The sequence below is a fragment of the Chanos chanos genome, chromosome 4 (genome assembly GCF_902362185.1).
Source record: "Chanos chanos chromosome 4, fChaCha1.1, whole genome shotgun sequence".
NCBI lineage: Eukaryota > Metazoa > Chordata > Actinopteri > Gonorynchiformes > Chanidae > Chanos > Chanos chanos.
This window is the reverse complement of record NC_044498.1, coordinates 18,742,450-18,760,064: the sequence shown is the minus strand read 5'-3', so window position 1 is coordinate 18,760,064 and position 17,615 is coordinate 18,742,450. Positions and strand designations below refer to the sequence as shown.

General features: G+C 37.9%; 1 protein-coding gene across 1 annotated transcript in view; it reads right to left on the bottom strand.

Moving 5' to 3' along the window:
* Positions 1-17,615, bottom strand: part of klhl29 (kelch like family member 29) — a 96,574-nt gene that overhangs the window by 46,744 nt on the left and 32,215 nt on the right. Inside the window, exon 4 of the mRNA XM_030772795.1 lies at positions 638-776. Within this exon, the coding sequence (XP_030628655.1) occupies positions 638-776 (139 nt within the window). The remainder of the gene's footprint in view (positions 1-637; positions 777-17,615) is intronic.

Here is a 17,615-nt window from a genome sequence, read left to right as displayed (position 1 = left end):
GAAGGAAAAAAAAAAAAAGCGCTGCTCTTTGCTTTAGTTGGTTACTGTGAATGAAACCCACTGCCTTTCAGTGTGCAAACGCTCTGTATTTAACATATGAATGAGATGCCTCTCTGTCTGTTTGCCCCAAATGCAGTATATGCACACCGATAAACTGCTTCACCAAGCTCTGCTCATTAGTTATATGAAAGACAGCACCCAGCTGTCAAAGGACGCCATCCAAAGTGCACAATGTGCTATTCTTATGATAAAGCCCTATTGTGACTTCCTCTGTTTTTTTTTTTCTCTCTCTCTCTTTTTCATAAGATCCTTCAGTCATGGAACACATTTCTCTGCTTGTTAAAATGGAAATTGTCGTTAATGTGCTCTAAAACGGGGGTGGGAAGAAAAAAGGTAAAAAAAAAGAAAAAAAAAAAAGAAGAAGAGTCGACCTTTTGTCCGTCTTTTTTTTTTTTTGTCAGATACATTCATTTTGAACGATAGAAGGAATGGCTGCTGGCCCTGTGCTAGGAACCAAAAATCTTCAACACAACCTGCAAGAGAGAGAGGGGAGGAGGGAAAAAAAAGCGACAACAAATGCGTCCTACGAAAAGAACGGATTGGATCAACGGCTGGTGGGAAAGCAGGGAAGGCAAACCTTTTCACCAGGTCCTTGAAATACAAGCTGCAGGAAGCTAGAACATTTTGGTGGACTTCAAATTCTTTGCCTTCAACTATAATTTTCAGGTCTGTAAATTCTTTCTCTGTCCGCTGGTGATTCAATTCCTTCAACATCTCTGTAGAACAAAGAAGAAACAGACAATGCCAAACAATGTTTTAGAATGTCATCCTTCAGTTTTCATTCTTTTTTTTTTTTTTTAAAGAAGACACTGAACAGAAATATATAAGTAAGCAAAGAATGAGAAGAAAACATTAAAAATTAAAAAAAACGCGCTGAGATAGCAACATGTCAGAACAACAAAATGAATTACAATCTACAATGGAGAGAAGAAAATATTCAGAGATATTACAATACAAATAATACACCTGGGCCAGTAGAGGAGCAATTCACAGTGTGTATGTACAATATACATCAATCCTTAACATGGTAAGAAAGCCTGTTTTTTTAAGGTTAGAGATACGGCTAGAGAGAGCATGTGATCGTCACTCGGACTCGGACTCAGAAGAGGACTCACCATAGACCTGTGCTAGCTCATAGGAATGCCATGAATATTCAAGAAAACTTGGCTAAAGATTCAAAATGCATTTCAGAACGAATTTATGTGCACGTGCACTTATCAATCAGAATGCTCCATGGATTTCGGAGAGTAATTGTTTTTGCCTTGACCGCTGTGCACCCATGCACTGTAGATGAAATCTACAGACAAAAAATGTGTGAATTTGAAAAGTATATAAAGGACTAGCATAAGGTTTGCCGTAATGTTATATGAGTTAGAAACGTATTAAAGAGTAAATAAATTAAACTGTATGTGAGGAAACAAAAATGAGACAACACCATTTTACAATGTACACGTTACATGCGGTTGGCAATTTCATTTGGAGGCTCTATTATATTTGTACTTCAGTCAAAACTAAGGAAGGACAAATGGCAGACAAAGAGAAGTGCATGACATTTAATACAACAGGGTCGAGTATTTAAACGATATTCAGCATTTCAGTGACGTTGAAGCACCACATTGTCTATATTGAAACGTAAATAAATTAGAGGTGAATGCCATGATCTCAATGGCTTTAAAAAACCTGGGCTGTCAAAAGACTGTAGACAGGCGGGGCAATTTATTCTGGGTTTTTTTTTTTTCCTTTTTTTTTTTTTTTTACTACAACACAAACACAACAGAAACATATTTTATTTGTGTATGGAAAAAAAGAAAAAAAAAATTTCTCAACAAAAAACAAAACCATGGTGCTCTTAAATATATGCATTGGATATGTGTGTGTGTGTGTGTGTGTGTGTATGTGTGTGTGTGTGTGCGTGTGTGTGTGCGCGTGTGTGTGTGTGTTTGTGAATCTCTGGAAAATCTCCTTTGTGAAAGAGACAGAAATGGCATACAAGATAGTTTTCTGAAACTAAATATTAAGAATAATACATGTTAATTTACAAGAAAGCAAGAACCCACTTAAAGCTGCCATTTCCTACATTGATATAGCAACACTTCTGAGCTACAAAAAAACTAACCATGATTTTTGACATGAGAAACTAACCACACTCTATTTTTGTACGCGTATTTATTTATTCATTTATTTTTTGATAATATTAAATCCCCTTGTTCAAAGGAAAAAGCACATAATTCGTAATGAAAGTGATGCAGCTGCAATGCATGGCAGACCTGCAGTGACAGAAACAGAAGGGTGGGAGTAATTTACCATTGTCTTCAAATGAAGCTCCATCAAAAGATGCTGTCTGAGTGATAAAGAAAAGTATTGGCATCTACTTTAATAGGAAGCCGGTTCGAGGTCAACTGCTTTCAGCAAAGGAATACTCTAAACATGCTATCTTCTGTCTGAGCTAAACTCCGACTGGTAGCCATCTTGGTTTCCACTCTCTTCTGCCTACACTCTATGTGTCAGTGTTGAGACCTCGAATTGTTTTTCACATGCCTGACATTCAAATGATTGTAAAGCTATTTTTTTCTGAACTTCAGTTTGCCATTATAATCCAACAGCAGAATTATCTAAACACAGTCAGTTTATTTGTTTTGAAAACATTTGAGTGGAGGCGTGACTGATACTTCATTTCTTCATATACATACAGCACAAAGAGCGCTGCCAGTATATAGATTGTACTGTCTATGCGCTCCTATTCAAGGCAAACCTTGATTCAAAAAGAAATTTTATGGCCAAGAAAGGGCAAATTGCTTATACTTTGGATGACACTGAATGAAAATCTTTATGAAGAAGGAATCTGGAATATTTTATTTAAATGCATTTGACCATGAATACAAGAGTATTGGAGCTATGGTGAAAACAGCATGCACATAAAAAAAAAGAAAATACAGATCAACTCACAGATATATGCAGACGATAATGACATGCTGAGCTGGAGTGGGCTCTCCAGTCAGAGAAAAATGATTACAGACTATTCAAGATTATTGATGAGTGAAACAACAAACAAAGCAGCAGAGCTTGGATTTGGCTCCAGTGGTAAGTACTGGCTTCTTGTACTTCTGAAAAATGGAGAGATGAATCCAAACAGTGAGCTCTGTTTCTATTTAACCACATTAAAGTAAAACCTCATTTTACGGACAGTGAAATTACTTATATGCGTATAACTTAAGTCATATTTAATAGTTCTTAGGTATCCTTTTGTTAGGTTGATGCTTTACCAAGATGGCGGGTGTTTGGAGAGAAAACAACGACAGTTACGAGATTTTCATCTAAAGACTGCAGATGAGGACTGAATTAGCTTCCCCTGACATTTTAAGTATCAAACAGTCAAACAGATATGGTCTTTGCTAGACAGAGGTTTTTTGTGGATTGTAATTAAAGTATGTTTGTACGTGGTTTGTGTCTGACTTCGTTTTTATCTTTAATTTCTATTTGTACATGTTGTCCTATTCACCACCATCTCTCTCTCTTTAAATCTCCCTCTGTCTCTCTCTCTCCCTCTCGCTCTGTCTGTCCGTCTCTCTCTCTCTCTCTCTCACCCTATGTCTCTGTCTGTCTGCTCCTCTCTCTCCCTCTCTTGTTCTCTCTCTGTCTCTCTCCGCTCTGTCTTACACACACGCACACACACACACACATACACACACACACAGAATATGAAGTAGGATGGGGCCCTGGGGCCTTGAGCTGTTGGCATATGTCAATTTCAGCCATACTGCCGACATACTTATGGAGGAAATGTGGAGGGAACCAGGTGAGAATGAGAATACAGCCATTTTACCACATCAAGTACTACAGCGCTTCACTAAACCTTAATCTACATTAGTCCACGTAACCAAAAAAAGACATCTGTGGTCCGTATGAGTCCTAACTATTTTACTAATACTAAAAATGATGCATGACAGGGAGTTAGTTGGGTGTGTGACAGAATAGTAGAGTTTTTGTAGCGTGTGTGTCCTACATCTGGGATTCACGGTTTGGATCCCATCTGTATCACACTTGCTGACTGTGGCTGGGGGTTAGGGGGGATGCAGCTGGCCAGGCTCCACGAAACAGATGAGTCAGCCAGTGCCCCCTCTTCCCTTCACTGGTCATGGGTGGTCAGTGATGGTCAGGCATTCATGCAGATGCAGGTATCATAATGCAAACATGACTGTCCTCCAAATGTGTTTTGCTGCTCGGTGATGCAGTGGCTGCCTTCACAGGTCCTGGTGAAGCATGTGCCAGCCTTAATGACTTAGACTGAGGTAGATGCCATGTGAAAACTAAGGGTAATTAAGTATTCAAAATGTGATATAAAAAAAAATCAGAACCACTAAAGGATTCAGGATCGGTTTATCCATAATTATTCACTGAATACAAAATTAATCACTACAGCATCAAAGAAACATGATTCCAGTCCCTAACAATCAATCAACAGAAAATAAAATCAGTCAATAAAATATAATGTAGACTTTATGAAAGTTATTGGCTCTGGGAACATCACTGTAATAATAGTTAAAAGTTAGAATAATGACTTATTATTTATTTTTATTAGTATTTTATCTATTTATTTTGTTACTATTGCTATGTTATTGAATTAATGGCTCTCATATATTATATGATTATTACTATTTGAACCATACCCACTACATACTAAACATATTTGGAACAATTTCAGTGTGAGTAGTATTATTGTATTTAACATAATCCATGTAAAATATTACCTGACACAATGATACTCGTGATCAAACACTGAAAACAGAAAACAACTCAATTTTTAAGCAGAAGAATCCAGAGTTTATAACTCTACAACACAAATCTTCCTCTACACATTTTAGAATAGTAAACGGACAAGCTTACAATTTTATCCTTCCTTCACATTTAAAAATTATTTTTCACAATAAACTTAAAACGTAAGACTGTAAAGCTAAATTTAAAAATCACAAATGAAATAAATATGTTGGAATAAAATGCAAATTATACCATCAAATAAAAGGTGCTATGGAAAATGTAATAAACTAACTTTCCGGCACTTAGGAGTATCACTTGGTGAGTATGTTGCAAAAACAGCACTACTTCAGTAATAACAATGCTTATTAAAGCATATTCCCTAAAAACAAACAGAAAAAAAATTAATCAAATTTTCAGTCCTTCAAGAAAAGCACATCTACATCTAAAATATTCTTGCATTTACTGGGGAAAATGCTTTCACACCCTGTGGAAGCCAAATGAATGAGATTATATAAAATCAGTTTCAAAATGTAAAACAAGCAGTTTCAGCACAGAAGAATATGAAGATAATAATTCTAAAACAAAGTTTGCATCTAGACGCAAAAAAAAAACCCTATTTTTGAATTATTATTTTATTATTTTAATTCATTATTTTACCTAAAAGCCAAACACACAGATCACAAATGCAGCAAATATATTAAAATATCTGCTTTAATGTTTAATTTCAAATCATATTACAAATTAAAATGTGCCGTGGTAAATTTAATAAACTAAGGGTCATGTATATCGGGAAATAACGTCGCGAGTTAATTGTAAATGTGACACCACTTCTGTAATTTCAGTACTTATTGTGGTGTATTCACAGGAATGCATTCATTTCCAAATAACAGTCTTTTAATAAAGGTACCACCAAATAATGTCAAAAAGCTCTCTCCACGTTAAGGCTAAATGAATGAGATGACCTGCAGGTTGCATAGCAGAATTACAGTTCTTGATTCTCTTTTAATTCAAGTCCTATTCATTTGTGGATGACAGCATGAGGTTAAAATTTGAGGTAAAAATAATTCTTAGAGTTGAAATAGAACTGAAACCAAACTGACCTTAGGTGCGGATACTATATTAGTGAAAAATGCCTGTGAATACAGACGGACGATTATACCACTGATCCCATGCCTAAAAGAGTGCACAAGTAAAAGTAGCTCATTTTTGGTTTTGGAATTTTGTAGACAATAACACACTGGCAACAGAAGAAGAACAAAAAAGCAACACTGGGTTTTTGAGTCTTTGAATAGAAGAGTTCTGGAACACCCCCGAGTTCCTCTATTCAGTCTCAAAGACCTAGCATGACTGTGTCACTGGGACCGTGGATATGAAATAGACTGTGAGGTGCAGGATAACAGTACGGATCACGTAAAAGAGGGAGGTCACTGTATATGTGCACAAAGAACTTTCTAGAGAACAAAGCTCCATTCTACCAGTGTATTTCAAAGGCCTGCTACTGCACTGGAATAGGTCTGAATGGAGACACAGACAGTGAACGATCAGATTAAGGAGAAAATAATACAGTTTGTACTTCGGCTTTAGGGGGGGAAAATGAAGACACACTATAACCCAAAAAACAGAAAACGATCATGAGTTTTAAGTCAATATTCTTAAAAGACTCAACTCAAGGATTCAATGGTAAGATCATGGATCACAAAATGGCAGCTGCATAAAATGAAGTTCAACTGAACCTCTTCTGTACAGCGGAACGTTCCATGTGGTGCAAACGGCAGGGGGGGAGTGAGAGGACATGTGGGAGACATGTTGGAGCGGATCTTTATTCTCTTACCACTACATCTGCAATGACAGGTCGTGTCCAAACAACTGCTTTGGTAGCAATTCAGGAGCTGAACCAAAACGAACCGAAACAAAAAATACATGGCAAGACTACTGAAGCTGACACTGAAACCACACACTGTGCAAAACACAAACATAACAGAGCTCGACCAAAACTGCCATTCCTGGAAGAGTCCATCTCTCTCAGCTAAAATGGGGGTGGGGCTGGCTGATAAGTATGAAAATGATAAAGACAACAACAACAGTACACCAAGGTTTATAAAAATGCCACTCACACAAAATCAAAGTGTGTTCTCATTTTATATTCCGAGGCAAAGCTGAGACAAATGTAACCGTTGGTTTATAAAAATTGTGTAAATTTGGAAATTTTGGTGGAAATGTTATGGCAAAAGTCTCAAAAATCAAAAGCATGTCAATTTTTTTTTTTTTTTTGGGGGGGGGGGGGCAATTTATGTGTATCAGTTGTGAGAAATGATGTCCTAGCACCAAAGAAATACTATGGCAAACACAGCTCCACGATCCAGAATATGTATTACACAATCCCAATTGAGCCAAAATCATTAACAAAATCATTTCAAGTGAATGAACTGAATTATTTAAATTTTAGAAACCATTATGAGGTCAAATTTATATTGAACACAATCTCAAACTGAACACCAATACCATAGTCTGTATAGCCCTTTTTCATCTGATGTGCAGTTACTGTGGCTGGATATTTCTCTGCTGTACTTTGTTTTTTTGTTGTTGTTGTTGTTTTGTTTTTTCTATGCCTAGACACACGCATTCCTAGCCTGGGACTAATCCATGATGGAAATGATTTACTTCCATCTGTAAGAGGGAGTGCTTCTCTTTAGTTATCCCAGAGGACTGAAACAATTTGAGTGGAATACTGCACAGATTAGGACATGGTCCTGTCCATATGAGAATGAGAAATGCTCTCCATCTTATTCTTTCCACTGGACAGGCTTAAGTACTACAGAGGCCCAAATCTACAGCCAAAATAACAATGAGCTCAAACCAGAAGGGAAGAAGTATATTGACATCCTCTATAAGGCTAGTGCTGGAAGGACAAAGCATTTACCATTTGAGCTTCTATGGTACAGCAGCATCAGGCCAATACAATATCCATCCAGTAGGTGAGACAGCAGATGTTTTATCTTTAACTACTCAATAGTAACAGTGTCTACAGCCTGCATGGGCTCACCTCCTCTGGACAGTCCAACATATTAAAGATACAATTAATTCTGAAAACTACCTCTGGAAAAAAACAATGGGAAGAGTAGAACCATGATATCTTTCATAACACTCAAATGCTAATAATTTAGTGCTTTAAGACTAATAATACACATATTTACATATGACAGATAGACCTGTCATGGGCAGCTGTTTGAATCTCTATGATAAAAAAGGAAATACAATTATGCAAATACATGACTCAGACAATGAATATAACTACATCTGTCTGTTTTTCCTATGTGTATGACCACTTGGTAATTATCACTTAAACAAACAGAGACAGAAAGTGATTAAAATGGAGAGAATGGAGAGTGTATGATTTAAGTTTTATAATTGCTCATGGCTTTGTCTTCCCTTGTGTATCCAATCACGCTGGCTACTGTAATTTACTCACAGTTATTAACAAAGAACTCCCCTGAGTGTTCCTGTCACAAGGATGAACTGATGTGCATAGGCAAACGCTCGTATAGTCACAAACACACACAAACTACACACACACACATACAAAAACACACATGCACACGCGCGCACACACACACACACACACACACACACACACACACACACACACAGATGCAAGCTCGTCACCCTTGAACAAACACACATGTTGGTGAGAGTGGTCATAAAAAACTGGATAATGAAAATGAATCTTGCACGGGAAATCAGTCGCTCATAACCAAGGAAATATGTTACAAGACACATTCAACCATAATATCTAAATTTATGTGTATTTTCTCATTAGTGGGCATGTTTCACTTTGGCTGAGTAAACTGCAAATGAAAAATAAAGTCATTTACAAGGCAAAGTCATGTTCTTATACAGAGGTATGAAGGTTAAAGGGTATGCATGGCAAAAGCTCTGTGGATGAACGTTATAATAAATATGAAGTTGAATTCATTAAGTGATTTAATTATTCAATTTTGACAACTGTTGGGCAGAGCTTTATTCCCCCAGGAATCTTCTGTCAGAAATTATTCTCCTATGATTCATCTGAAGTTTGCAAGTTAGTAGAAGACTATTCAATTGTGTTGTCATGAGGTTTGGTACAGTGACTTTGAAATCTAAGTCAGGTCACATTTGTTTTGCAACCAATACTTTATGAGTTTTCTTGCTGTGCAATCTTGATGCATTCCTTGTAACGCGTAAAACCAAAGTGGATCATTAGTAAGTGAGACAGGACAGACAATGATGTATGTTATTTCAGATGAATATTTAACCACACAACTAATTAACTGCATAATTATTTTTTAAAAACTGAGAAAAACTGAGATTTTAAAAAACTTTAAAATTATGATTCTCTGATTTTGCAAAGAATGGCAAATTAGTTCATCTGAACAAACTTGTTGTAATAATCATTACTGTTACCTTTTGAAATTGTTTTTTTGCAATGACTTTCAGTCCCAAGAACTAGAATTCACAAGGACATTCAATATGCTCTATTTCAGCAGTAAACATGAGAGAGACAGAGGGAGAGATGGAGCGAGAGAGAGAGAAAGAGAGAGAGAGAGAGAGAGAGAAAGAGAGAGAAAGAGAGAGAGAGAGAGAGAGAGAGAGAGAGAGAGAAAGAGAAAGAAACAGAGGGAGAGAAAGAGAAAACAGAGAGGGGGGGGGGGAAGAAGATTCTCTCTCTAGATCATTCTATGCGTGCTGAGTTAGCTTGACTTTGAGTGTCCTAATTGATCTATACTTTCAATTTTTCTTTGCAGCAGGAACATTATAGGAAGGATGTGGGTGTATCTGCGTGTGTGTGTGTGTGTGTGTGTATGTGTGTGCATACAAACATGCATTCGTATGTATCAAACATGAGTGAAAACAAATTTGCAAACAAATTTTTCAGTTTATACTCGTGTTCGAATATGTTCAGCATGCTTGTGTTACGTGTGAGTATTGTGCGTTACATTGTCTTACATGTCTTACTCTGTCTACAATACACTGCTTCAATCTCCTAGAGAATCTACTTGTTTCTTTACATCTGCTGACATGTCTACAATGAATACATGCTGAACGAACTCTTGATCTGGTGTGGCATTCTTAAGGCTAAATGTCAGCTCTAGGTTCAGACGGAGTGAGTGGCAGAGCTGTGTATGTTACACAGACATGCACAATAAAAGTGCCCTTTCAATTTAGGGCCATTTGTAGCAGAATGGAGGTATTCTATTAGTTTGTTCATCTATCAAATTCTAATCCTGAGAGAAAGATAAGGCGCAATCCATCTGTCCCAATTATCACTTTCTCCTGCCATGTTCCTGACATAGTTATAGTTTGAATGGGGCTGTTAGATTTCAGCCTGAAAACTTTTGTCATTTTTTCAGGACCAGAATCATACTCAGAGCTCCTGTACTTTCCTGTACTTTTTCCGTGAGATATGATGCATTTTTAAAGAGCAATTTTAAAAAGCTCAACTTTCCAGACAGGTTGGATGTACTCCATCTTTTAAACCATTATGCTCTAAGATTTGACGAAAAATCCTCACTAACTCCCAATTTCTTTTGCACGAAAAATAGGACAAAGCAAGCTGTTCTGATCAATAAAACAAGCAAAGAAGTAGAAGCGTTCTATTCAATTTTCCACACAATTCTCACCAAACATCTTGTGCATCTAAAGCTTGTACAGGTTTTTAAAATCTCTCAATATTAACTTAGTAAAATTGGCACAATTTAACTTTAAACTGAATTGTCTGCTTGAAATATAGACATCTGACAGATATATCTGGGCTTCCTCACAAATACTAGCATATTTATTTACTAACATTAAGTCTAAAATAAAAATAAAAAGTAAAAAAGCCAGTGCCAACAAAATGGTTTGGCTTTGCGGGTTTAAAAAAAAAGCTTACGTGGTTATAGCATTGTTGTCCTAATACAATTTACAACTTACAATTTGGCATTTCGCAGACGCTTTTAAACCAAAGCGTCTTACAATTAGTACATCAATCAGGTTTAACTACCTCATAAGCAGAGATCACAGTGGGAATGCGCCTTAATTATTTTCTGTACCATGCGCCTGTATATCCTGCAGCATAGGTACAAGGCTAGTACAAGTTTGTTTGTTTGTGTCTAATAAAATTAGGTCATGGGTTGAGGTGACTATTCTGACTATTTAATGTCCTGTTTTTATTGTCTTTGGAATTGTTTGTGGACATTCAGTCCTATGGAAGCTTAAGTACCAAGGGTAACAAAACAGAGCCATATAAAAGACCAGTGTCTGTACTACTTGCTCATATATCTCAAATATCTCAAGTATATGTTTAACCTGGTTTATACATTCTCTAAGGATTCTTAACCTGTTAGATATTAGAGGTTCATTCTTCCTTGGAAACAGATGTGTTTAATATGAAACTAGCGGAACTCTGCTAGTTTCATATTAAACACACAGACCACCAGGTCGGAGTTCCGCATCATATTTAGTTGCTTTCCATCCCCAGATACTGTAAACATTGCAACATTAGCTGAACTTGGTCAAGCAGCCTGAAGACCACACTTGAGATCCTGCAGTTCAACACTGCTATTTACAAAACTGCATATCTTTTTCCCTAATTATACCGGCTCTCATTAACAGCCAGACCACAAGTCATTGACTCTGTCTATTGACTCTGCCAGCATCTGGTACTTTTACACTCAGATTCATAGATAATGTATCACTGCCTATTTCATACACAAAGTACAATGCAATGCATCAACATTTGACTTCAGCCAATTAATCCCCTTTTTGCATGGAGATTTGACTCTGACACCACACACTGGAATCTTAAAACCTTCTCCGCTTTAACTCGACAGTCGTTTCTATACATCACTTCACATGCAAATGGATTTAAACAGGTAATGGAGTGTGACTAGAGGACTTGGGGTAGTTTCGTAGCTGGCTGTGACACAGTATCAGGGTAGACTGCTGCTCTGAATATTCTCACCTTCATAATGAAGTGTGGAACAGCGCACCCTGCTCCCCTCCCTCCCCACCCCACCCCCTTAAGCCCCCACCCTCTTGTAATCTTCCTCTCACTGTGCCTCTACCTCCAAGACACCTGCAGGGTAGAGGGCAGGCAGATCCCACCTCTTGCCTCCTGTCTGGCAACTCAAGCAGTTCCAGAGGATAGAGAACACATCTGATTGGATGTTGGATGTGTCCCTAAGGTGCATATTTAAATAAGAAGCCTCTGTTGTCAAGGGTGTAGCTTGAATATTACTTTGTTAGAATCTTTTACTGAACAGACCCTGAGACAGCATGAGAAGGAATGAGCAGTGAATTAGCATGTTTTTTTTTTTTTCTTGACCCCGATTCTTGCCGAGCTCTTAATGAGGACGTAGGGAGTGGCCAGACGACAGTTTTAAGATATGAACTTTTTGAAAAGAGCTGTTTGACACATCGGGATTGAGGTGCGCCCTCATTGGTAGCTTGAGATTGTGGAAGTGCCATTTTGAATTAGGGTCCAGATGTCATGGGAGCACAAGCAATCTGGACATAAGCCTCTTTTTCCAGCAGCTAATCCCCTCTGCTCTCAAATTTCCCCCGTCACTCACCTAATCGCCGCCCTTACTGACTGAAAACAGGTCATTAAATGACAGACTTTCATAGTCTTCTTCAGGAGAGAGAGAAAGAGAGAAAAAAGAAGAGGAAAAGGAAAGAGAGAAAGAGCGAGAGAGAGAGAGAGAGAGAGAGAGAAAGAGAGAAAGAGAAAGAGAAAGAGAAAGAGAAAGAGAGAGTGAATGAGTGGGAAGTGAGAAGTGGTGACAAGTTGTGGATATGCTGGGAGCTCCAGAGAGAGAGCGGCCAGACTTTTTTTTTTTTTTGGCCGCTGCTCAGCGTCTCGGAGCGGATCTGTCAAGCGACGCTGCGTGTTATCTTGAAAGGCGGGTGATTAATGACGGCAGTGCGGAGTTTGGGGATGGAGAAGGCGGCCGGCGAATGATCAATCTTAATGAGCTCTCCTGCCGCCTCTGTATTAACTGCAGGGGATGTAATGTATGGGCTCGCCCAGGGTTTCTCCTTTTTAAAACATGATAACGAGGAGAGGTTTCATCTCTCCTCTGACACCTACCTCCACTTTACCACAAAATATGTCTCAATGGATATTCTTATACCAAAAAGAGAGGGGAAAGAGAGATGAGACTTTGTGGAGGCGTCTGGAACATATTATATAGACAGACACAGGTCTAGAAGAAATGACAATTTTTTGCCAAAATGACCAGCAGGAGTCAAAAATATTATTTGTCGTGGACAGTCCTGCTGAATTACAACAAGAGAGTCGCTATGGTGAGATACCGCCATCATGCAACAGACATTTTTTAGATAGACTGATTCAGAAAATCACACACTAAACAATTATACTCTATGTACTCTTAACAGTAAGATGCCTCATACACGACTGTAATGGCAAAAGTCATTTCATAGCTGTGTGAGTCATCACTGATGCATTCAATCTCCAGTTAAACACTGATCTTCGGGTTTTTGTGCTTTCGAGACTAAGATGCATGACAATCAGTTCTGCAACTATATTTATTCCGACCAAACCCACTCTTGCTTCCGCTGGTAGAGTCTGTAGCTTTCAAACAGAAATATTCCACTGTAGACACTAAGCAAAGTTATTTAGCATGGGCATCTCAAAGAGGTCCTGAATGAATGTTGTGGCTTTTTTCAGTCAGAAGACATAACAATATAAACAGTCTTTAAGGGCTCCCTGAGACTCCATGTATAAAAGGCCTTAAATGTGTGTTTTAGCTTTGAGTTGAATTACCAAGAAAACAAGCCAACTGTTTACTAAAATACCTGACCTTCAAATTTCAAAGTGACAGGACTGTTACACCCTCTATTACGTGCAGTATTTGAGCATGGTCACTGATTAATCATCATTCTCATAATATTCGAATCACTGGTCTTTCCATTGATTTTGCATAAATTTTCCAAATAATGTTTGTGCATTCAAATGATTGTAATGCTTCAGGCACAAATAACACATTAAAAAAAGTTACTGTCGTATTATTAGGGGCCAGTCATTTTAGTCCATTTGACTTATTACAAAAAAAGGCCACAAAAAAGCTCTCATGTCATTTTCACAAGAGTACCAAATATTAAACCAAATGTGGCTGTCATAACAAAAAACAGACTGCAATTAATGTGCTCATTTTCATGTTTAAATTTTTAACAAATGCTCATCAAGGAAGCAAAGGGGGGGAAAATCTCAACCAAACCAAAGCCTAATATTCTGTTTTTACAGAGGATAGAGATGAATAATTTGTTTTTAGGAATAGGGAGCAATTTCAGTACTGTCAGGTTGCCGAGAGATGGTGAGAGCAGTATTCAGAAGATTTGTGTGATTAAACAATTTTTTTCTGCAGTGATAACGCAATGCTCCAATTGCTCCCAACAGAACTGAAGGGAAAAGGAAACTATGAATTTATTCTAAGCTAAACACTTTCAAGTATTGCATGTCAAGTGCCCAAAACAGCTATCTTAGAATGAGTACAAATCAAGACATCTCGTCAGTAATGCACCAGTTATGGTCCCTTTTTTTTTTTTTTTGGCTTTCATGAATATGTGATCCATGCTAAGGCAAAGGTGTGGTACTCATGCAACAAATTTAAATTTGATCGGTATCAATGTAATCAACAGTGACATTCAAGGTTCTGTGAAATATTAACCAAACACTGAAGCTGGAATCGGCTCAGTATGTTTTAAAGACCAGTTTCTCTCCACAGGAACTCTGAAGAAAGTCCATTAAAAAAAAAACAGAAAAAAAAGCTGCACATCTCCAATGGCTTTTGGAGAGGAAATGTTACTCAGGAGAAGAGCAGCCATTTCGTGCGTTTGTCAGATAAGCATGCAGTCAGTAGGCCCAAAGCAAAACAAGGGCTGAAACCCAAACAACAACTATCTCCATAATAAATATTCAGTAGTTCAGAATTATTCAAATTCAAAACGGATCATTTACATGTAAATGTCATGCAAATACAATAATATTTTAACTGTGGTATGATAATATTATTTTTCACAGGTAATCCTCACGACAGCAGCCATTGTAAATAAAATTCAGCAATAAACTCAAATTGACTTTGTAACTGTGGATTACAGCAAAGATAAGCAGCTTGATAACTCTCAAAGTTAAAATTACTATAAAAAAAAAAAAAAAACAAAAAAAAAAACATACCTGATTGTGTCTGTCTACAACTTGGAAATCTGTTAGAAAATACACTGCTAGAAAAATTTCAACATTAGTATGTGTCTGTGCGCCTGAATATGTGTGTGCAGCTTCACGCTTGTTTTCCACAGATACTCATAATGGAGTGTTTCAGTTAAAATGTTAAACACAGGTCTAAACTCATTGTTTCAGTTGAATGGCCCTGTTGTTGCTGCCCATTTCAAATCGTTTGCAGGACCCAGAAAACTGCTGCAGAAAGTACTGACAAAGCCAACCACAACAGAGACTCCTTATTTCAATGTCTGTATTTTGGACAGCAGGACAAACTATGTTGAATGAGGAAAGTTACGAGGCAGCATCTCTTTTTCCAGTTTGGTTCTTTCAGAGACCACAAAAACAACATCAAAAAAGTAATAATTTTGACCTCTGACAGGGGAGGTTTTTGTGAATTATAGGTTACTGAGTGGCAGTTCAGACTTGTGGAAAGTGTAGAGGAACATGACGCAGGGTTGTATATTTTATATGTTTTGACGGAAAAAAAAGACTGAATCCAGACCAGCACAATGTTCAAACATAAACTACAAATGGATAGATTTATGTATGACAAATGAGTTTGTCATTTTTAAAACATTCTGGAGATGAGAATGATGCATAAACACTATATCCCACTGATATGTTATGGTAGCCTACAAGGTGGGGAGGGGCTATGCTGTGTGTGCATTTTTAACTGAGTGAATCTTCCAAGACTTTTGCAAAATCCTTCAAAAAGCAATGAGATATGGTGCTAACTACAAAATTGAGGGCTGTTTCTGAATTATTTTTATGAATTTGTGCAACAGCTGTTTTGCAAATTCAGCCTACAATGCATTCACTAAATACAAAAATGCCCACAAAAACCACAAGGCTAAAATCCGTGTTAAGAACAAAGAAAAGTGCTCTTTTTCCAAAGCAACAACCCACTTCAGAAAAATTCCACAATGCCATTTCCGTTTATGTCAAATAAAAACAAGCAATAAAACAAACAAGCAAAAAAAAAAAAAAGAAAGAAAGAAAGAAAAAAAAGAAAAACAAAGGAATCACAATCAAGATAAAACATAAAATCTTGAAAAAATTGAGAGAAAATCAAATGGATTTTATACGGATTTTATCTTATTATATTCATAGAGATAGATATTTACATCCTGACTCCAATTATTGCAAAAAATAATGCTGAGTATTCACCATTGTTTTGTTCCCCTTGAGCAACAGTGTGAGTAAACGCCCCAAATGTATCTCTGCTGCTCTTTCAGGATACATGTCTCTCATAGCTGGAAATGTATCAACACATTGCCCACGGCTGTTCTGGTTTAATGGGAATGAGTCTGCTGCCATGTGTTTGTGTGTGTGTGTGTGTGTGTGTGTGTGTGAACACACAGTAGCTTTCATCTGTCCTTATGCTCTGATAGAACACACAATGAGGTGGCAGTCTTGACGATCTGACTCGGAATGACTGTCATTCTCGGCAGGATGGATCAAAGCCACGGGCCCTGCCATTCCTCATATGAAGGAAAATGGCATTTCTTGAGAGGTGGTTGTGGCCTCTGACTGTGATTCATTGCTCAGAGTGCATTAAAAAGAGACACACACACATCACACGTGCACACGTGTACACACACGCGCGCGCACACACACACACACACGCACACACGCACACAAGCACACACACATCACACACTCTTTTTCTCTCACCTGTTGATGCTGGTGTATGCTGATGATAAACTGCTTTCTAAAAAGCAAAAGCGTAAATCAAAAGTCTGTGTGTGCGCACGCGCGCGTGTGTGCATGTGTGTTTGCGTGTGTGTGTGTCTATACGCATGAGTGCGTGTGTGTGAGGTGACACACTGTCACAGGCATAAGAGCTGAAAAATGCTCCTGTCACACTGTGAATTTTACAGGGACCAATGCGTAAGAGAACGATCAGCCAATACTGCAGCCAGATATGCAGGACAAGAGTTCAGACAACCTCAAGGCAAACTGGACCTCAGCGAGCAACACCATGGTTCTGTGCACAGCATTCCAATCCTATGCATAATTAAATTCGATAAAAATTCTGTTCAAAATAAATAAAGAAATAAAAGTCACAAACCATAAGAACAATGTTGATGAAGTTTTATCTTTTCTTAAGACAAACAGACCATTGTCAAATTACTAGGTGTCTGTGTTAGCAGCCTTGCGTACTTCCAAACTTGACCCAAAGCGTAGAGGCCAACTGGGGCCATATTTCTGAGTCACTCAAGCAAACAGTGTTTGTGTGGAGATGTAACCTTGTCAGACTGCAGCACTTAAGCTTAGCTGCATCGCTGTCAGAGAGAGACGGACTCACACTACGGCATGCCACTGCGGGAGTTTGGTGACCTGTAAAGGATCTCTGCCCCTTTAGAGAGTTCTTCGCTGGAGATGAAACTCAAAAACTGAGGTTCTCTCCTTTGAGGGGGTGAAGTACTCTTAAGCTTTGAGAGGGACCATAAGGCGATGTGTGTGTGTGTGTGTGTGTGTGTGTGTGAAAAATTAAATGTCTGAGTGATCTTCCAACAGCCTATTATACCCTAGAAAATAA